Genomic DNA, 23,018 nt, shown 5'->3' with positions numbered 1-23,018 from the left:
TCAACAACATTAGTAAACATGAATATGACACAATGTACCATTATTCTTATTATATTGTACAATTACAAGTTTTCTATAGGTTTGGCATAGTCTCCAAACAGGAGGAGAGAAACACAAACAAAGAAAACCAAAAGACTATTACAAATCAGGGAAGAATTAAAACAGTGGTCCTGGGATCCATTCATTTTCTTTATCAGAAAGAAACTCTAGGAAAAGTAGGTGAAGGAGTTTAATGTACTTGTTAATAAGAATATACTGTTAACTGGTCTTCCTGGTAAACAGATTAGTGATTTTTGTTAAGAGGAAAATCCTTACCTGAACAATGCTCTTAGTAGGATGTCCCTTAAGGATGCTTACCGTAAACAAACTCAAAAATCTACAGAGTTATGAGGCATGAGCCACTGCAGAAAATCATTTCAACTATACAATCCTGGGGAATAGAATGGACAAGTTCCAAAATCTAAATGCTCTCTGCTATGAGGTAGTAACTACACTTCCTCATTTTTAAAAAATTTTTTTTTACAAATAGTTTATTGTCACTACACTTCCTCATTTAAAGGCCTCATCTACTCTGGGCCGCAAAGTGCCTGACATAAAAAAGATGGACATGGGGAATCATTCAGAGTTCTAGATCTCTCTCCTTGCTTCATGTGCGTTCTGACTGCATATCCTCGAAACTATTAGTAAAGCTGGATGGTACATATGATCTCTAATATGTGTCTGATCTGAATCTTTGTACTGGCTTATAAGCAAAAGATGGAACTATCAAAAATAATTATATCTAAGATGAATTTAAGTTAATAAATACTAAAATGTTAGTAGAGTAAGTGAGCTACTTGTTGATTTGATACAAATAATTAACACCGTATACTTACAGGAAACATAAGCCATCTTTTATCTTATAGCAAAATTTCTTTTAAGCATTCATAGGAGAAAACTTAACCAAAACCTAAATGTACGAAATTACAGAGAAACTTCACCACCAATTTTTAAAAAGCAAATATAACCAGAAATAAAATTTTAATATATGAAAATATGTGATGATAAACCTGCAATCGAGTGGATGTATGTAGCCCAGAACTCTTCTAAACAGGTCTTCTGAAATAGGAATAGGCCTGATTTACAGAATTGTGGTGAAATTCAAATGATATGCACAAATACTATCATAATCTACACCATTTTTCCTATCTGTGGTCCACTAAGGACAACCACTTAGAAACAGGCTATAAAGAGGCATGAGACAACGGCAATCCTAACAGCTGATGCAAGCTCAAAGGCTGGTTTAGTTAACAGCCCTGAGCATGTGAGAAATAGAGGATGAAACAAAATCAGAAAGTTTTAAAACACAGAAGTAGGGGTAGCAGGCAGAATAAGGTCTCCTAGGACATGTGACTTCTCAGTGTGCAGGAGTACTTTGCAAAGGGAAGAGTAACAGCCCCAGGAGGACCAAGAAAAAACATGCAGATATAGGAAACTGAACATGATCTAGCTGTGAGGAATTAAAGAATCCGAAAACATGGGCATTATGTCCTCTAGGGGACAGCTACCATGTTTACATTATCTCATCTGGGAGTGCAGAATCTAGATATATTTCAGGAAATTCTTATGTTACTGAGGCAGCACCATCAAGTACCTACCTCTATTCACTTCATAATAACTAGCAGCCCACCACCTACTAGCTATTTGACCTTGGGCAAGCTGCTTACCTTCTCTAAGCCTCAGTTTTGTATTCAGGAAGATTGAGACAATAACGATGTCAATTTCATTAAATCATGAATATAAAACACACAATACAATACCTGGCACATACCAAATGCTCAGTATAAGACAGTCATTACCTTTATTACTTAAGAAGAAATTCTGTGAACATTTTGGTTGACTGCACTGAACATATCAATTTTACAATCTCCTTCTCTAGCTAGCTAACAGGAATCTGTAAAAGTTAATAAGCTACTTAAACTTCCAAAGAAAAGGAACTGTTTCAGTAGATACTACTTACACTTACATCAAAGTTAAAAGTATGAATACTATTAGAAAAGGCAGCAAAGACTTGGTATTCTTACATTACAGTCTATAAAATTAGAACCTATGATTTTAAAGTATCATAAAGATCTGGCCTTTTTTTTTTTTTCTTGGCCAGAAAATACAAACTCCCATTTCTAAAAATATCTCAGGTTTTCTTCTTGAGGAAGTCAGCTTGCAACAAAATACCCTATTATCATAGAAGGCAAGTATAGGAGGATATGTCATGAACAAGTCTACAAAAATGTAGTGGCATATGAGCTAAAGAAAAAATTCATTTGGAAAAACAAATATGTAGAGGTTTTCCTCCAAATTTAATTGAGACTGTACGTTTTCTGTTTTGTAACTATTTCTTTGATACTCCCATGTAGATGACGAACACTTCCTTAAGAAGTCATACATGACCTTTCAATTTTCAAAAATCCTCTACGATTTGCTTTTTTTAGAAAAGGAGACTGATCCTGTAAAAGACTCATGAGTAAGAAATAAAATTTCAAATGTGAGAAAAGCATATCGTCTTTCTAGTACACCTTTTATTCTGGTTCTTACATTTAAATGTAATCCAGTTTTTAAACAGCATTATGAAAGAAGGTGATGTCAGAGTAACCAATCTAGACCCTTAGTACCAAGAATTCAAAACATATATATATATATATATATATATACATTATGTATATATATATTATGTGTATATATATATATTTCGTATATATATATTATGTTTATTAACTATTTTGCAAATTTTATTAACTAATAATTGCAAAGAATATACAGGCAATAAATTTTAGTTTTCTATGAGGCAACAATTCCATAGTGGTCTTACATCATCTAGGAAAACAAACAAGCAAACAAACAAGGTAATGACATAGCAATCCTGTAAACCTATAAACTTTAATTATCACTGTGCCTGATTTCCTATTGCTGATGAGGTTTAAGAATAACAGAAAACAACTTTCACATACAGATCAAATAGGCCTCTTCTCTTTAATTAACTGAATTTATTACTGAGAACTACAGAAGGGAAGATTAATGAATATATTTTAATCTCAAACTCTTCATCCACCGCATATAGGCTTATTGTATACAAAACATCCTTTGCAGGGTAAAATAAAATCAGCAGTTATACAGTAGTTCAAAGCATCTGAATAATCTAGGACAGCAAAAATGATAATTCGGAAGAAATTACAGGGAAAAGTATAGGTAAGGAATGCAATTTAGTAAGGACCTTGGTTGAGAGACAGTGAAAGAGAAAAAGAGATAAATCCTAATTTTCTATCTCAGTGTTACACTCAAAACAAAAATCTCCAAAGATTTTATTTCTCACAGGAATTTCACAGAAAAAAAAAGTCTATGAAAAAGCCTACAGGATGTGTAATCCATAATGACACCAATAGTAACTAGGAGTCATATATAGAATATTTTGACTAAATGACTAGATAAAACATGGATTAAAACTCTGAGAAAGGAAAGACATATCAAATGGACTCCATGAATTCTGTAGACCTGTGTACATACATAAAATTACCCCACCAAAGAGACATAAAGAAGATTCACAGGAAGAAGAATCATGTCCTACCTTTATTTCTAATCAGATTAACTGTGATAACTTTGTCTTATAAAACATCTTACAATACCTTCAAAAGGAAAAAATGGTGAGAAGCTTTGATGATCTAACTCAAAGAGAATATTGTTAGAGAATTCTTTTGCTTTTTTATCTATACCTAAACTTGTAAGTTATACCAAAATGTAATAGTCAAACATACATGCAAAATGACCCTGCAATTAAGATAATTGCTGGTACCAAATGTTGTCTTTAAGTTCTGCAATAAAACAGTCTCCCAGACATTTAATAGTATGTCATTTGGTAAATGAAAGTTTCCACAAAGTAAGAGCAGTGAGAAGACCTAAAAATTATGCTAGTGAAGAGTCTGGCTGAAAGAAACAAAAATACGGATCATTTTGGTCCAGCACTAATTTTATTTCAAGTTACTACAGAGCTGAATAAAATGCTGACACCACCACACAAAAATTTATTGAGTTGGCAATAGGCAGAGCATGATGTCAGCCACGAACATCACCATTCGCATTACCAAAGAGCATCAATGCTTTAATTCTAGAACTTAACCTGGACTTTATGTGTGAAGTTGGAGTAAAAAATAAAAATCTTAGGCATGAGGCATTATTAAACATATGAGTTTAGTTTGGCCTAGTTTCGATGCAAATTACTCTAAGGCTTTAACAACTTCAGTAAAAAACATGGAAAAATGTAAGCTTAAACATACTACAATTTTCTAAATGTGCTACATTCTTCACCAAACAGACCCATAAAAATAAGTCTCAGTCAACTGGCAGTAATATTCAAACAACTAACACCACACACACACACACACACGCACACACACGCACATGGAGAGGAGACATGGAAACACACATATGTATTCACATTCACCCAAAGCCTGACCTTCATCGCATGAATTTCTTCAAGCAATCGTTGTGCCCGTCTCTGGTTTTTTAACAGTGCCTCTTCAGTGCCCCTGTAAAAATTACATGACAATACACAGCCAGGAAAAGCATTTATTTTAGACTCAAGTCATAATGGGAAGTCCTCATTTCTTTAAGAAGAGCATAATAAATCTTTAAATAACAAACACTATCATCCTGCATTGTCCTGCACATCCACTGCCTAACATACCCCAATTCCATCAACAAACCCAAGATTCTGGCAAATTATAAGCATCATCTGGCACTGTATTAATGACTATTACTACTAAGAGACAGTTTGCCTTCTAATTCCTTAATGGGAAGGCCAAATAATAGTTTTTTTATCAACTGATTAATGGCACATTGCATTTTATGTAACACAGGCTTATGAGCTACCATTAAAGGCTAGATACAATTTTATTCAACAAAATTTTGTTCTCTGCAATTAAAGGAATACAGGAAAATAGCTGGTTACATCAGAAAGGTTATTTATGATAGAAAGAACAAGAAATTAAGGGGGAACAAAATTATCTGAAGACTATTCATGCTTAATATTAAACATAAGAACTATAAGTCACAGGTTTACTCTAATATTCGTGACTAGGTTACAAAATATTTAAAAATAAGGGGAAAGCAATGTTTTGATAAACACTTCCATAAGGAACTAAAGATTTCAACTTAATTAGCAATTCAGGGGATAAAATGATAGAAAATTTTTACGACTGATTCAAGGTATTACTAGATTTATTAAACATGAAACATCTTAAAATAACTTCTAATCACATAAACCACAGAAGTAACTCTGAAGGACTCTCATTCTGCAAAGGCCAAAAGGGAGAGCTGTGTAGAAAATCACAGCAGAAATCATTGTGTATCTTAAGCGAACGTGGCCCAGTCCATGCACAGATGGGCTGACACAGCACACTATATCCCACTCAGATCCCCTCTCTGTATTAAACAAAGTGCTGTATGAGTAAGATACGTAATTACTCCTCCGGGTCCCACCCTCAGATTTTGTAAATACAGAGTAAAAACAACTTCTGACATTTCATTAGTCATAGGACCATGACTTCAAGTGACTAACTTTTTTGACTTGAGTCTGCCAACACTCCTGACAAGTTTTCGGATAACCAGAACTCGGATTCTCTTCACGTCTTTTCTCATCTTCACAACCTTTGAGGAATGAAACCAAAATTAGAAAGGTTCTCTCTTCATTCAAGGAGAAACACACTTTAGTTTGAGTCTCAATATTAGAGATTAAGTCTAGTCCCTCTCACTGAATTTTTAAGCATAGTCACAGTTAGATGAAATCCAACTTCTTCCATCAACAGTGAAGGGATAAAGCAACATTCTAAAAATGTGTCTGAGGACTTAAGAGAAACGACTTACAATTTTTTAAAAAGTCACAGCATTCTCAGTGATAGTATTTTAACACTGCAATTGTGTTTTGTGCTCAGAACATAATAATGGTAAGTTCCCTGAGATTAGAGAGCATCACATTCATCTTCCCACTCTGGTTTAAAACAGAGCTTCACCTATACTGGTAGGAATTTAATTTACTGAGTGTTTATATTACCAAAAACAAACGTGTGAAAGTGGTAACATTTTCCTTATTTTTTCAGCATCCCTTGCATTTGTTTTCAGTAACAAATTCAAGCATAACTTTAAAAGAGACGTGAGAAACACAAGGGTGCGTGCACACACGCACACACACTGACAGATGCTTTAAATCATCCTATTAGACAAGAGTGTTGAACTCTAAGAATGAAAAAACAGAAAGATCGGCCAAGAAATGGAAATATTCTAATAATGAAGAACTACATGTTAATAACAGTACTTAGTACAATGGGATGCTATCATTTTGAGTTTGTATTGTCTATAATTATTAGGAGTCATATAATCTATCATTCCTTTCATAATGTTCTTCTTGCCTTCTCCACTTTAAGAACTATATAAAATCCAGTTCAGATAAAATCTTTTTTGAGAAAATTTCCGATGACTCCTTCAGATACAGATAACTCCTGTGACCTTCACGTCCCTACTATACCTTGTAGGTAGCATCTACTGCAGTGAACAGTCTCTAATTGCTCATGAGGCCAAATATTTTTTTAATTTTTTTAATGTTTTATTTATTTCTGAGAGAGAAAGAGAGAGAAAGAGAAAGAGAAACAGTGTGAGCAGGGGTGGGTCAGAGAGAAAGGGAGACACAGAATCTGAAACAGGCTCCAGGCTCTGAGCTGGCAGCACAGAGGCCGATGCGGGGCGAACCCATGAACCGTGAGAACATGACCTGAGCAAAAGTCGGACACTTAATTGACTAAGACACCCAGGCGCCCTGAGGCCATCTAAGGTCTGGGCACTCCTAGAGGACAGGGGCCGTACAGGACTTACATGATGCTTTCTGGGCCTTGAAAGAACACCTGGCAAATACAATCCCTCAAATTCTCCTCACTCAAGTAACAGTATCAACATGATCCTGCCTCTTCAAGGCTCTTGCATTCAGCTATAAAACCTTCTCTTACCCTCAATATAATTCACCCCCTTTTATTCTTTGAAGATACTGGCAACCAACTTCTAATTTATTTCCTCCCTAACGCTTTCCACTATTCCAGGTGACCTAAATGTTCATATCACAACCTATCCATTATTATATCCTCACTTCTTGACTTCCTCTTTCTTCATGAACTAAACTATTCATTCCATCTCAGCACCCATTTCCACGGTGACACTGCTGTCTTTGTTACCACTCATAATTTTTTTATAACCATTAACTCAAATACTCCACACTAAGTGGACATTAATAGACATCACAATGTCTATTAACTTCTTTTTTCAAGTCTACCCACCACAGCCGTCTTTGACTTCACTGGGACCATCAGTTCACTAACTCCTATGCTTTCTCTCAAATGATCAGTCCTCTACTTTTAAACTCTCCTTTTATTCAGGTCAATGTGCATGATCAACACTTGCCAATACCTTAAACTCCCCTAACCGTCCTTTTAGAAATCCCTCTAAGTTAATCCGGGATGAAAACATTATCCTGAGTTCTTTGTCACAGCACCCCAATAGCTGGGAAATACTTTACACATTCTATCTACTTCAATTTCATCACAACTAAATTGAAATGGCCCCTATAGTTTTAACAATCCTATCATATTTTTTTCTAATTAATTCCTTCCCTAATGACTATTTTAAACTTTTGTCTGCCCTCTTAAACATCAGACCTTCCTCTTCCCCTCTCTTTTCCAATTTCATGGAGAAAATGAACATCAGACGGGAACCATCATCTTTCTACCACTTACCACCAGGAATGCAAATTCATCCTCTATTAACAAAGTTACAATATAAGAAATTCTCCTACATAGCATTGGATGTTAGTGTTCTAGTTAGTTGTGTTTTGGATCTCATCTTTTCTGCCTTCTTAGAACCCTTACTATAGACTATTCCTTTACTCTAGCACTGTCCATCTCTTACGTGGATGTTTCCATTAATGTTTTTTGTTTCTATTAATCTTTAATCAAGCTTGAGTCATTTTCCCTAGAGATAAGACAGACAAAACATCCTCATTGTGAACATCAGTAGGAGTACCCTCTCTCTACAATTACCTCAGAGCCGAGCTTTCGGAGAGTTCAAACTCCACATCTCCACTTCTAAATACCACATAATTTCAGTTGGATTTCCATTCCCATTAGTCCGCTGACAGCTGTCACAAAAGACATTAATGATTTCTAAAAGTCCCTAAAATCCAACAAATTTTTCAGGTTTCATCTCCCTTGAAGTCTCAGCAGCATTCGACACTGTTGACCACTTTCTCCTTCTTGAACACTTTCCCTTGCTTTCCGTAACAGAATCCTCTCCTGGGTTCCCTTCATCATCTCTAGCCACTCTGCCCTGGTCTTCTCTGAAGGCTCATCCACTTTTAACCGGTCATAAGTTCGAAGCACAATCCTAACCCAACTCTCCTTTCCACAATATACTTGCCAGCCCTAAGGGATCTCCCCTATGTACACTGTAATTTGCCAACTAAACAAAGATGACTCAATAATTTCTGTGTTCAGCTCAGATCTCTCTTTTAGCTCCAGACCTAAGTGTGCAACTGTCTACTTGACAGTTTCTTTTAAACAGGCCTAAACTCATCTGAACTCATGTTCCTTACCCACAACTGGATTCCTTTTATGTTGCTTCTTATTTCAGGAAAAAGAACAGTTCTTTTGTTCAATTATAAACTGTGGGCTCATTAGAAGAGGCTCTCTTTGCTAAATCCCTCACAATGACTCTGTTACTGAGCTGTGTTAGTTTTATCTCCTAATTACGTCTCAAACCGTACCACTTCTTCCCCTACCTTGACCTCCTAGCTCTTGGCTGAGTTACTGCTAACTGGTTTCTCTACATCCATTCTTGCCTCTTTCCACCCAGTTATCCACAACTCAGTCAGAATACACTTTTTAACACACAGATCTGATGACAGACCTTTACTTTATTCTCTTCGGTGGATTCCAGTTGGTCTTGGGATGTCACACAAGGATTCTTTTAGTCCTTGCTCCTCACCAGGCTCCCACCTACCACCAAGTCTTTACACCTGCTGTTTCCTCTGGTAGGCACGCTCTTTCTTATCCTCCTGATTTTGGCTCAACTGTCATTTCTCAGTAAAATCTTTCCTGGCTTTCCAGAGAGGGTCAAAATACTCCTATATAAACACTTACAAGTGCTCCTAGAACTTATCATGTTATTTTAAGTTTAATATTTTACTTGTAATACAATTACAATCTAATGTGTCTTTTTCCCAGTAGGTTATAAATTCCATAAAGATCAAGCATCTGGTTTTAGTCAATATGACATCTTAACACCTAACACAGCAATGGTATACTGTTAACTTTTCAATAAACATGTGTTAAGTGACCAGAAAAGTTACAATACTCACTTGCTCATTCACTGTTCCAAATGTAAAATATATTAACAAAGTGCAGAGTAATCAGGTTTCTTTCCCACTAGATATGCTAACCTCTTTGGGATTTATTTAGATTGAGAAAAAAAGTTAGATTGAGAAAAAAATTATACTTGCACAAATAAAAAGCCATTTAGACTAGGTTGAAGTGAGAAATCAAGCTTACATTTCATACACAGCAAAGTGGGGGTTTAGGACACATTTTTTTGAAAGTCATTTATAAAATAAATGGATAGTGATAAATTATACATTAAAATATATTAACTACTGTTTCTAATTGCTGTAACCTGAGTTGCATGAAGTGATTACATGCTATTTGCTAACTGCTGTGAGCCAAATGTAACTAATAAACTATGGTGAGCAAAGGTGGTCCTTAGTTCCATTCCAGTCATGGGAAAGCAAGACTCCAATTTTAGAAAAATTTTTTAACAGTTTATTTATTTCTGAGAGAGAGAGAGACAGTGTGAGAAGGGGAGGGTCTGAGAGAGAGGGAGACACAGAATCTGAAACAGGCTCCAGGCTCTGAGCTGGCTGTCAGCACAGAGCCCGACGCGGGGCTCGAACCCATGAACCATGAGATCATGACCTGAGCCAAAGTCGGTCGCTCAACGGACTGAGCCACCCAGGCGCCCCAATACTCCAATTTTAAAATTCCGATTTAAGAAGCACTATGTTTGTCATTACTGCATTAGGTAATTCTAAATGAAAAGGGAATGCTTTATGTATGTAGTTTCATGCCAACACCAAAAAATGTGTTTCTAATTTCTCGACTTTTCCAGTATTTCTATGCAAGCAATAGGAAAATTTGATTACTATATTAGAAAAATAAGTACATTCATTTTATGAAACAATGGAATCATAATTCTATTTTTCTCACAACCGCTTACCCCAAGCACTTAGCTTTCTTCAAGCCTTTAACTTTAGTTTTGCAAAACTGACAAACAGGTACCAGGAGCCTCTTAGTTACAAAAGAAAAATTCATTTGCACCTAGGAATTACAAAGTTGGTTGACAGAAAACCCACAAGTCAACAAATAGGCCTAAAACATTCAATCCTGTCAGAAGGCCAATGCACTACTTAAGGGCAATGTTCGTGGGTTTTCCAACTCAAAGCAAACAGAACTATCACTGTTAGAAATGTGAAATAAGTAGGATACTGTCTGGGAGAAAGGAGGGAACAATAAATAAAGAGAGCAAGGAGAAAACAGGGGAGTAATAATGGAAATGAAATGTGCTGACAAAGAAGAAACAAAAAGAAGAGGAAAGTAAAAGGAAAGAGCTTGAGGAAAGAAACTCAAGGACAAATCTGTGGGTCGTCATCAAATCCAAGCTGAGGGCTTCCAAGCAGCTAAAAAGTGTAGTTAATCTATAAGAGCAAAAGAAAAAGACACGCACACGCACATGGACACACACACACACGATACATGTGGTAAAAGTGAGGTGTCAATGAGAACTTAAGCATGTGGATGCTCTCAGTTAACCTGGTAAAATCTCAACACAGTAACATAATCTGGGTCACCTCTTGAGGAGACAGTACAAAAATATGATCATAACTGGGGCACATGGGTGGCTCAGTCGGTTGGGCGTCCGACTTTGGCTCAGGTCATGATCTCGCAGTTTGTGGGTTTGAGCCCCGCGTCGGGCTCTGTGCTGACTGCCAGCTCAGAGCCTGGAGCCTGTTTCAGATTCTGTGTCTCCCTCTCTCTCTGACCCTCCCCTGCTCATGCTGTCTCTCATTCTCATTCTCTCTCAGAAATAAATTAAAAAAAAATATATGATCATAACTAAATGAAGTGAAAGCTAATACACCTGCTTGGGAAAAGACATGTGGGCATACGGGGAAGAGTCAACGTAAACACAGGACAGGAAGCCACAAAGAGCAAAAGTTAGCAGTGTCTAATTCAAGGAGATTCCAAAGGATTCCCCAGTTCAGAGACAAGTCATCCAACTTGTCCTGGAAAACTCAATCATGGGGACAGATGTATCACAGCCCAGCAATGAACTGTGTGCAGCCAGTGTAGATCAGCAGACAAAGAACCTTTTGCAATGTGACAGTTATTGTCCTTCATTATATCTATTTCATAAACTAGCTTTCTCATTTATATAGTCTCTTATAAGCTACAGTTAACGTGAATTTGCTTTTGAAAGAACAAGCTCTACTTTTGGGGTGACAATGATAGCAAGTTTCTGATCTATACAGCTGAGAGCAAACTACGGTCCCAAGACAAATTAAATACTACTTTGAATGGACTCTTGTTAGCTATCTGAGAGCCAGACTACTAGCCAGTCTCTTTTGGTAATTTTTTGACTTTGCCATGCATTTAAATTAATCTAGAACAAAACCCCATGGTTATCAGAAAACAATTGTTTCTTAGACCTTGTATTGCTCTAGCGGAGCTTGCAGTGCTAAGAAAAATCTGAGCACACCTGTTTCTTAGAGTACATTAAGACTTCCGGTTATTCACTGCTCATCTATCAGACCGTGTCACTCATACACACAAAAGAAAAAAAAATCACAACACATCATATCGAGGAGGCTGTTGTGAAATAGGCACTCTCATGTGTTGTTGATAGAGGACTACAAACTGGTGTACTCTTTCTGGAGGAAACTGGCAATCCAGACAAAAATCCTACTTATAGGAAATCTAACCAGAGGATACATCTCCAACAATAGGAAATGGCTATGCACAGGACCATTCACAGTACCTTTCCTATAAAAAGCTGCATAAGACATAAAATAATGCATATAAACAAAACACAATGTGGTATTCTAAATCAATGCAGGACATCTGCATGTATAATCAGGAGTAAACCCTGAAAGTGATGAAAAGTAACTTTTGGAATGATACACGTGGTATGACATTGCATTAATACAGTAACACGTAAAGTATAAAAATATACAACACAAATACTGTGGGTACATAGAATACATGCTGGTAAATACTCTACTAAATTAAAATATGGATAAGAAAATAACGCTGAAGGAATAAGAATTACTTCTGAAACAGAGAAGAAGATGGGTGAAATTAGGCATTGCAATATAGCAAAATACTGTCACTTGCTAAACCCAAGAATTAGATTATAGGGACATGTGTTCTATCATTTTCCATATAACTGAACTATTTCATAGTTGACAAAGCTAATTATGGTATGATAACTTATTATCAATTATTGTGGTACTGATTATACAGTGGGCTTCTAATTTGGCCATTTGGATGATAACTTACTGCTGAATTATACTTTTTATTTTTGATGAGCAACAATTTAAAAATTCCAGAATGCTTGGTGATTATCTACAACTGTATCGTTATGCATTTGCTGCCACCTAGCAAAACTTCTCAGCATAGTTTAACAACCAAACAGAAAACGCTTCCTTCTCTTGGACAGACTCTGATTTACTATTTCAGTAAAAAGTACTGAAAGGTACTACACACTCAATTACGAACGAGGAGCTTTGTAACTTCAAAAAGTACATACAAACATGGTTCTTGACATTCTTATCTGTTACAACACATGGAGACAAATCACTCTGTTCTGTGGCACTTTTGTTTCTACCTTTAGGATCTAAGAGGAGGTAGAGAGAAATTTCCTAATGAGCTTCTTGGTAATGTGCTCTCAGGAATAATCTGTTTCACATCAAGGTCCTTGGCCCTCCTAGGGAATTCAAGTACATGATCTGACTGTTTCACCTCCTAATTCTGATTCTGCATCTCACTGCTGCCTAAAGAAAGAGATGACTGGAGTAAACCCAGCTCTAGTTTTGCAAATTCTGTACTCACTAAATGCTAGGGCGCTTTGTTTCCAATTGTGCATCCTTTCTCTAGTTCTAATGGAGAGGGAAAAAAAAGTCTATAGTTAGGACATTTCCATCCTTCATGTGAACATGAAATAACTCAATTTGAGCTACTCATACTACCATATGCCCAACACTATTACTCACTGTTACCTAGGTCCATTAATCAGGTTCTAGGTACAAACTAGGTACAATAATTAAACTAGATACAATAATTAAAGTTAGTTAGGGAAGCTGCTAAAATAAGTCAATTGGATAGTCTCATTTTGAAGTCCACATAAAGTACTGGTCAAAATAAAACATGTAATAAATAATAAGATGAAGTAAAAACTGATTTTTCTAAAAGAAAAATAAAGGTAAAATTAACAAGGTAAGAGTTTACATACTGAAGAACAAACGTCCTTTTAAGAACTGAGAATCAGGAAGTCTTCTATAAATGTCAGCTTTTCTCCTTGGAAAATTTTGGAAAAAAATAAAAATATTACAGGTACAAGACACTGAAAGTTAGCTTAAAATAATAGGTGCCTGTGCAGGCAGTCTTTTTATTTCCACAGAAGATATTTTGGGAAATTAAATATGCTATAAATTAGATGGCCACATAACTTTTTAAAAGAAAAAGTCTTAATTAAAAACATTTCACAGATAATGAGTTATCAATATCACAAAAATGATACTAGAGATCTATAAATATTTGAGAATCTGGGGCGCGTGGGTGGCTCAGTTAAGCGTCTGACCCTTTGTTTTGGCTCAGGTCATGATCTCACAGTTCATGGGATTGAGCCCTGTGTCAGGCTCCAGGCTAACAGCATGGAGTCCACCTGGGATTCTCTCTCCCTCTCTGTCACTCCCCTGCTCGCACGTTCTCTCAAAATAAGTCAACTTAAAGACAGACAGAGACAGAGACAGAGACAGAGAGAGAGAGAGAGAACCTGTTGAAACCGACGGACTTTTTTTTCTCCCTAAAGACGCACATACAAAGATCAATTTACACATCATTTCAGGCAACTGTTGGATCCGTGAATTCCTAAATGTCAGGTAAGGAGAGCTAATTTAAATTACTGAGAATCATAAAAATGATGGCTCAAGTTACTCACTGAACAGGTCAGTACACAGGATATGATGATGAGCAAAAGCTTCAAGATAAATGGAAGGAGTAAGAAATCTCTCTCACATTCACACACACACACTGCACATCTGTTACAAATGCTAAAAGTAAATGGTGTTACAAATGCTTATAGAAAGGATAAAAGGATAAAGTCAATCTCAGTTTTCCTGAGAAAATAACAAATAAAGTAGAAATATGAAATGGACTAATGAGAGGAAAAGCAGTTTGGGGTATAAGGGAGAATATGTGCAAAGGAGGTGTAAGTGTGCCACACTACCTAGTGGATGAAGGCCCCTGAGGCTGAAGCGGGTGAGGGGCAGGAGGCAGTGATGTACTATAAGACAGAGAGGAGACTGGCCTTCTTTAGGGAGGTCTTTACCAAAAGCAAGAGGAAGCCATCAAATAGGCTGTAAGCAAGTGAGTCACATGATTAGATTTCTAATTTGAAGCGAGCACTCACTCCAGCTAGGCTATGAAGAACAGACTAGAGCGAGAGAAGTCAAGGAAAAGTAGTTGGAAGGCTAGTAAGTAGTTTTGGTCAGAGATAAAACTGGGACTAGGATGAAAAAGTAATAGATTAAGATAGTGAACATAAACTCTTTTTCTGATATGTTTCTTCCTGGGAGAAATTGTTAACTCATTTCTTTTACCAGTTTTCTAAAGATGGTTTATCTTAACTACTATTTTACAGTAATGACATTAGCCCTTTATCTGTCATATTTGCTATATATGTTTTTCAAATTGGCTGTCTTAAATTTTGGGATGTTTCTCAATTTTTCTGTAGACAACCTATGCTTGCTTTTCCCTTTGTAGATTTTTCCTTCCATGTATTTTAAATTATAGTGTATGTTTATGAACATATGCTAAGCATATTCAGAATTTCCACCTTAGGTATATTCTGTACTCCACTGCCACGTGAAATCCAGAGTTATTAGCCTGGCAGTAAGGCAGTAATGTATTTTAGTTTCATTTCCTATTTCATCCCACAAGTTCTCATCAAAATGGAGCATTATCTAGCCGCAGACCACCCATGGGGGGTCCCTACTGCCATTTCTTGGCTTATACCAGTCCCTTTGCCCCGAATGCCTTCTTCCTCTTCACTGAATTATGCACTGCAAGGCAATAGGTAAGATCCTTGAGGACAAAGAACAATCACTTCATTTTGCCTTCTTTGGAAACTTTTCTGCACTACTTGTCTTTCTGGGCATTTTTCTCTACCATAGGTAGGTATTGCTTAGCCTTTTCCTGAGTTGCAACCTACAGGTTGCCTAAAAGTAAAGTATGTCTACACACATCTGTAGGAGGTGAACAGCAGGTCGTGCTCACAGCAAACACACAGCCACTGAATGGAGGATAAGGAAGCTCCTTTGCAGAAGCTGTGAGGTCCCCATTGGATTCCTGCTTCTCCAGCTTACTTTTAACTCTCCAGTTGTCTCAGGACTTCCTTCAATAGAACCAGAAACGGGAAAGGGGACAGCGGCAGAAATGGCAGCCTAGTGACACTGAAACGTTCCGTTAGCAATAATAAGAGCAAATACCTGGTTTCCGACTGAGTTTAAGAGAGAACAAGAGAAGGGGAACTAGGGGCAGCAACCATAAGCAACTCTTTAAAAATTTGCTGCAAATGGAAGGAGAGAAATGGGACAGTCGTTGCAGTAAGAAACATGGTATTGAGCGTACATCCTTACAAACGGCACGATCTCATTGAAGATCAGCAATCTTTTAGCATAAGCTATAACTCTGAACCCCCGCCTTCATTGTCAGCGCCCAAAAAAAAGGCGGGCAATGCTTAATGAGAGTTTATTAGCTGTCCAGCACTGCGCAAACGCTCCCCGTATTCCAATTAATTTCTCACAACAACCTTGCGGGAAAAGTACGATCATGAGCTTCGAATGACAAACGGGGACAGTGAATATAAAAATTAAATGACCTTCCCAACGTCTCAGAGATAAAAAAAAATTCATGGGGCCGGAGGGCCAGAGACAGGTCTCTTGCTTCAGCCACCTCGGAACCCCGGAGGGAAGTTACTGTGGCCAGGCTCCGAGTTCCGGTAATACGGCCAGGGCCCGTCCAGAAACTCCTTCCAGTAGGGACTCCCTACCCCAGCCCCCAGGAGACCAAGCGCGCGTCTGAAAGACCCAAAGGAGCCCCAAAGGAGCCGTTCGTCGGGGATACTAAAGAGCAGCCCCACAAGTTCCCAGACCTCGGCGCCTACCTCGTTATTGAGGTTTAGACTCCCCGGTTGAGCCATGGTCGGTTTCAGAAGATGCGCGGCGACCAGCACGTGAATTATACACGCCAAAGCGCAGTTGCGTCGCCACGCCCCTCTACGGCGAGCTCTGCGGCCCAAAACTCATCGACCACCGTCCTTTCGCGACAACGCTTGAATAACCGGGAGATTGACTCTTTCAGGGACAGAACGGAAGTGAGTGAGAACGACTTCCGGAGTGAAGTGCTACGCGCCGGAACTGCACGTTCCTATGGAAACCGGGCCTGTGGCGGTGGCCCAGAGGGCGCCCGGCTAGCTCTTGGCAAATTTAGTTTTTCAAGATGCTTATTTACTTTATTATATTCGTTGCTAGACGTGCCTCGGCATTTAAGGACCTTGTTTTTGTGTCCCAATGGGGGTGAAAGGACGTTTTCTTAAAGGAACAGTTGGCAGGCCAATTTTTGCACCGAATTTTTTTTATCTGGCGTTTGTGAATACTCTTGCGCTTCTCGCAAGGAGCCCTAATTAGATTCAACTTATACTATAGCTGAAGCATGGACATATACTTGCGGCATAACAAGGTTTGAATTTCGATAATGAACCATCAAATAGATTTAATAATAATGTAATAGTTTAAATAGATCTTCCCTGTAGAAAGGGACACCAGAAAGAAAACTATTGAACATTTGAAGCAAAACTCTCAAAGCACATTTGCAATTGCCTAAGAGAATGACTGTTTTGAAGTATTAGCCTGCAAATGGAGGAGACAGGTAGTAAATCTGAATTAGATAATCTTTGAATTAATACTTAACACCTGATAGTATTGATTATTAAAATGAGACAGGTTGGGGCAAAAGCTTTACATAAATTAAATCCAAACTACAGAAATGCAATGAGATAGGAACTTTTCTTATTTTACAGATGTGGAAAGTGACTTCCAAGGAGCCAAGTATCTTACCCATATTCCCTAGCTGGGACCAACAGCTGCCACAGGACCGAGGGGCTGGTTACATAAATCTGTGGAGTCCAGTGCAAAATGAAAATGTAAGGCTCCCTCATTCAAAAAGTAGGAAAACGTTGGTTTTGCTTTTGTTTTTGTTTTGTTTTTCATTCCCTGCATGATGTTTCTTGACCCGTGCTGTGTTTATATTGGGTATTTAATGTAGTGTTATGTCAAGCACAGGGATATTGGTTTATCTAGTGCAGACCTTTACAGGTGCCTGGGACCTGTACACCAGGACTCAGGGTGGGACATATGTTTTGGAACAAGATTGCAGCGATTGCTGGGCAGAGACAGGAAAGTGGGAAGCCAGAGAATCCAACTGGAGGATGTGGGAGACAGGACCAAAACTGACCCAAGTCTAAACCATTGAGATAAGTTTCACTGTCCCACTGGACTGACTTACAAAACTCAAATTCACAGATACAATTAGGAATTTCAAGAGTGATGAAAGAACATTTAAGCTAGGCCTACTTATGAGTCTCTGTCCAAAAAAGACAGCTGTGTCCAGAGTCCATGCTCTTACCTGATGATTCTGTACTGAAATTACATTAACTCAGACTTGTATTTGAGTTGGTATTTTGGGTTAGTGTAATGTGTGATTTGGGCACAAATCATTAATGGTTGGCTTCCTATTTGAATAATGTTGCGCAAAGGTAGTTTTGCCATTAATAAGCCCTACATGGAGTTGTAATGGTCTTCTTATTCACCTATTTCTCCTGCTTTAAGCTGAACTGCTGGAATGTAATGGCTTCTTCAACCTAGGCAAGTAGTAGGAACTCTACACATAAATATATAGGAAAGGGCAGCTTAAAGACAAGTGTAGAGCTTTATGGGAAATATGTCTTCTAATTTGGGACAAGGTGTTATTATGATCCATAATACTTCCGAAAAAAAAAATGTATTCTTAATATAAAGTTCCTGTCTGTAGCTCTTAATGCCTCTGTAGTGTTTTCTCTGGACCACCCCTCTTGCCCAACACTTCAGTTTTCTAGCCACCACAGTCTCCTCAGGTTCAGCGTTTGATTCCTACCTTTTCTGAGCCCAAGCCCTCTCCTTTGCCTTTCCACCTGCCAGACCTGCTTTCTCCATGGCTACTTTCAAGAATGGATTAACTTCTACCCATCCTTTTAACGAATCCTTTCCATAACCCCCAACAGAAGTTATTTTTTTCATCAGCAGCCTATTTTTATATTATTTACAATAGTCTAATTTGAAATTTCTTCTGTAGATAACTTTTCTCTTACATGACAAGTTCTTAGCAACTGTAGAGGCTTATTTTAAAAGTGATGAGTAGTTTTCCATTGTCCCTGATACATCACTAACAAGTCAAGCCATTTCCCCTTTTTGATACTACACTCTCAAAAATTATCTTGATTCTTTTCAAAGATGATTCTACTAACCAGCTCTTTTAAGCTGTATACATTGTCTCTAGTAATAACACTGTGTTTGTATTAATCAGGGTACAAGTTTCCCTGGAAGGCAACACATCAAAACACCTCTTCCTTTTCTTCCTGAAGTGTTGACCCGGATCAGTTCAATGCTGCCAGATATATAAAACAGTAACTCTATTATCATTAAAAACAGCTACTGTGGGCCCTTTTTCCTCTTTATTACAGTGTTCCAATTAGTGGAAGTAAGGATCCAACAGCATGTTCAATGGGAATCAAGTTTGCTATTTTTAGGTTTCTCAAGAGTTTGTCACATCCCACTATTTTTGTCTGCCTGGGCTGCCGTAACAAAATGCCACATATGGCATGGCTCAAACACTAGAAATTATTAGAGTTAGAAGGGTAGAAGTCCAAGATCAAGGTGCCATCAGCTTTGCTTCTGGCCAAAGTTCTCTCCCTGGCTTGCAGAAGCAGCCTTCTTGTGTCCTCACATGGCCCTTCCAGGGGACACACCTGGAGAGAGATTTCTCTGGTGTCTCTCGCTTTTCTTTGAAGTCCCAATTCTATTGGATTCAGGCTCTAACTTTATGACTTCATTTCATTCTAGTTACCTTCTTAAAGGCTTTATCTCTAAACACCATCACTTGGGGGATTTTTGCTTCAGTGTATGGATTGGAGCAGGGGTGGGGGATACAATTGAGGCCATTTCTTTGAGAAAAGAGAATTACTCAAAAAGTAATCTTTTCCAGGTCACCTGGGTGACTCAGTCAGTTGAGCATCCACATACTTGATTTTGGCTCAAAAATGATCTCAGGATAGTGGGATAGAGCCCTGTATCTGGCTCCACTCTGAATCTCCCTGCTTGAGATTCTCTCTCTCTCTCTCTCTCTCTCTCTCTCCCTCTCTCTCTCCCTCCCTCTCCCCCTCTCCCCCATGTGTGCTCTCTCTCTAAAAAAATAATGAAACATTTTAAAGGTATCTTTTTTCTTATCTAACATGCCCATTGACCTTGATTTCTATCATTAGATATTAAATAACAGTTGATACTAGGACATATGCTAAGTGAAATCAGACACAGAGGGACAAATACAGCATTAAGTACTTATATTATGAATCGAAAGCAGTCATAGTCAAAGAAGAAAGGAGTATAATGGCGTTTCCAAGGAGCTGGAGTGAGGGAAATACAGATGGACAGGTATTAGTCCAAGAGTACAAAGTTTGTTATGTAAGATGAATAAGTCCTAGAGATCGACCAAAAAGTATAGTGCCTATAGTTAACAGTATCGTATAGTTAAAAATTGCTATGAGAATAGACCTTATGCTGAGTGTTTTTACCCTCAAAAAAAAAAAAAAAAAAAACAGTAAGTGTTAAAGAGGGCAGGAAAAAACTTTTGAAGGTGATGAATATGCTAATGGAATGGATTGGGGTTATAGCTCCTGTTATATAATGTACTTACTTCCAAAGTTATTAAATTGAATGTATTGGGTACAGTTTTTTTGTATATCAGTCTTAGTGAAGCGCTTTAAAAGAAAAAGAGAGAAAGTGACGAGCTGGTACTAAAAAGGTGATTGTAATGCTACACCTTTCTCTTACTTGAATGAGTGGGTAAAAGAGAAGTTTGGGGAATCCTGTCACTTTTTAAGCATGTGGTGTCATGTATAATCTTGAGTACCTGGACAGTTAGTAATTCACTCACAGCAGATTGTAGTACAGCTGGGTGTTTGAATGCCCGCTGAGAATCACTGCGTCAAGTTTTTGTTTTTCTGGCTCTGCACTTTGAGTTCTCTATCCCTGGATGGCAGTGTTGTTCTCCAGATTTCACACTACAGTTGAAATATGGTAAGGTAGGGGCACCTGGGTGGCTCAGTCAGTTAAATGTGTCAGACTTTCACTCAGGTCTTGGGCTCTGCGTTGGCAGTGTGGGGCCTGCTTGGGATTCTTGCTCCCTCCTATATCTCTGCACTAGCCCCCTGCACCCCTGCCCCCATTCATCCTTTCTCTCTCTTAAAATAAATAAATAAATAAATAACATCTACGTAAATGGCTTACGATAACATTTTTTAAATTAGAAATAAAATAGTTGACTCTCTCAGATTTTGTATTTCTTTAGTGACTAAGATTAACTACTCAATTTTTAATTTTTAATTTGAAGTGAATTTCTAAATAGAAACCAATCCTCTAGGTGAACTGCTAATGGATTTTTTTAAGATTCAATTTTATGTATTCATATACTAAAGAGTGCAGTTAGTTACTGTATGGAAGACAGGTAATTTTCAAGTCCCTAGGCTAATATGTTTACTAAATTAACCCTCTAAGAGTATTTTTTTGCCTAGATTTTATCTGAATTTTTATGGAGTGTTTTGAGTAAATTTGTTATTTTATCTCTGGAAAATCTAAAGAAAAATTTCTATTTTAAATTTTAGATATTAAAATTTGAAAACTCTAGTTAATGTTACATAGTCAAATTTTATAAAATCTCAGGGAATGAGCTGACACTGAGTTAGCAATTTAGTATTTTGGGTAAGAAGTTTGGCTCTGGAGTCAGACCATCTGATAACAAATTTTAATTCCATTTCGTAATAACTATGTGCCCTTAGGCAAACCATGAGAGACTCTTGAATGCTGAGAACAAACTGAGGACTGATGGATGTGGGGGTGGAGAGGGGAGATGGGCATGGAGGAGGGCACTTGTGGGGATGAGCACTGGGTGTTATATGGAAACCAATTTGGCAATAAACTATTTGTAAAAAAAAATAATAAAATAAAATATCACCTTCATTAAACTCTTCAAATCACCCAAAACAAAACAAAACAAAACTGTGTGCCCTTGGGCAAGTTATATAAGCTCTCTGTGACAAGTTTTGCTGATAAAAATGGGAATGATAATCAGCCTCATAGGATTGTTGTGATGATTAAGCAAAAAGGCAGGGTAGGTTCTCAATGAATATTTACCTCTCAATAATTTAAACTGCTATTATTTTCCATGATCTCATTTGATCTTGACAGTACCTTTGTAAGATGGGTGTAGTGCATAAGAGGGAGTCGTGTCTCATGAATAACAAATATGTCTGAGGTCAGAGAGGTAATAAGAGTGCAATCCAAGTCCCCTGACATAAAATCACTGCTGGTAGTTTTATAACAACTCCATGATACAAATGTATAAATTACATTAATAATTTATGACTACCCTGCCATTCTTCCCCATTCACTTAATTATTTATTGATTGTTCAGGAATTAATGAATGAATACACGTTATAAACTATAAATTGCTTCCTTTGTATGATTTGTTTCTTTTAATTAGTTGCCAGTTAATCCGAGATCGGCTCAAGATTATGCAACAAAACATATAATGATTTAAGTTGAGAAAATATTAAAGCCTCGTATATTCATTTTCAGTTTATGGCTTTGATTCATTGTAATCAACATTTTGGAGCATCTATTGTGCAAACAAGTGTACTGGTTTCAGTAGGAGATAAATGATTAAGACATTGTCTATCCAGGTTCACCATGGACTTGAAGAGTAATGACTTTAATAATTCCAATGCCGAGACCAATTATATCCAGGGCCGTTAAAGACTATTATAGGGAAGTGAGAGAACAATTTGATTAGAAGAGTTCCTAGAGGAGATGGGTGTTGAGTTCTATTTTGAAAGAATGGTTGCTCTTAAATAGGCAGCAATAGAATAGGGAGCGAATTCTCAGCAAAGGAAATTAGTCATATAAAAGCAAGGTGGCAAGAGACATTGTATTTCATGAAATACTACAAAGGATTTTTCACACATTCCTAAAGCTTTTAGAAAAATTGTCAGGCCTAGAAATTAAAACCTTTTAAATTTCTTAAGTATATTCCCCCCCAACACACCCCTTAAAGTGATAGTTCTCTTAAAGTTACTGAAATTTGTAAAAAGTGAAGAAAAGGCTTTGAAGACAAAAATCACACTTTATGAATCTTAATAGACTGGGAGAAGTGGTCTTGAAATATGTGAGGATTTGTGCACTTGTAAGTTTTAAATGATATTTTGCTGTAGTTATGTTTAAACAATGGGTTGAAAATTTGGGACAATAAAGTGA

General features: G+C 37.4%; 1 protein-coding gene and 1 long non-coding RNA gene across 4 annotated transcripts in view; one reads left to right on the top strand and one right to left on the bottom strand.

Moving 5' to 3' along the window:
• The window catches only part of SRFBP1 (serum response factor binding protein 1), a 64,245-nt gene extending 47,494 nt beyond the window's left edge, over positions 1–16,751 (bottom strand). Inside the window, exons 1-4 of one of the 3 annotated variants that reach the window (XM_077753029.1) lie at positions 16,561–16,590; positions 8,109–8,206; positions 5,588–5,676; positions 4,484–4,556 (exon numbers count right to left, since the gene is read on the bottom strand). In XM_077753029.1, the coding sequence (XP_077609155.1) occupies positions 4,484–4,556; positions 5,588–5,667 (153 nt within the window). In that variant the 5' untranslated portion in view covers positions 5,668–5,676; positions 8,109–8,206; positions 16,561–16,590. Of the gene's footprint in view, positions 1–4,483; positions 4,557–5,587; positions 5,677–8,108; positions 8,207–16,560 lie in introns of all 3 variants that reach the window. The other 2 variants (XM_077753028.1, XM_077753030.1) reach the window with 2 other exon arrangements.
• Positions 16,752–16,852: 101 nt separating this feature from the next.
• LOC144222510 (uncharacterized) overlaps positions 16,853–23,018 on the top strand; it is a 171,664-nt gene continuing 165,498 nt past the window's right edge. Inside the window, exons 1-2 of the long non-coding RNA XR_013332414.1 lie at positions 16,853–17,135; positions 17,476–17,598. This is a non-coding gene — a long non-coding RNA (uncharacterized LOC144222510). The remainder of the gene's footprint in view (positions 17,136–17,475; positions 17,599–23,018) is intronic.

The sequence above is a fragment of the Crocuta crocuta genome, unplaced genomic scaffold, assembly GCF_008692635.1.
Source record: "Crocuta crocuta isolate KB4526 unplaced genomic scaffold, BGI_CrCroc_1.0 scaffold377, whole genome shotgun sequence".
Classification (NCBI taxonomy): Eukaryota; Metazoa; Chordata; class Mammalia; order Carnivora; family Hyaenidae; genus Crocuta; species Crocuta crocuta.
This window is presented reverse-complemented; position numbering and strand designations above follow the sequence as displayed.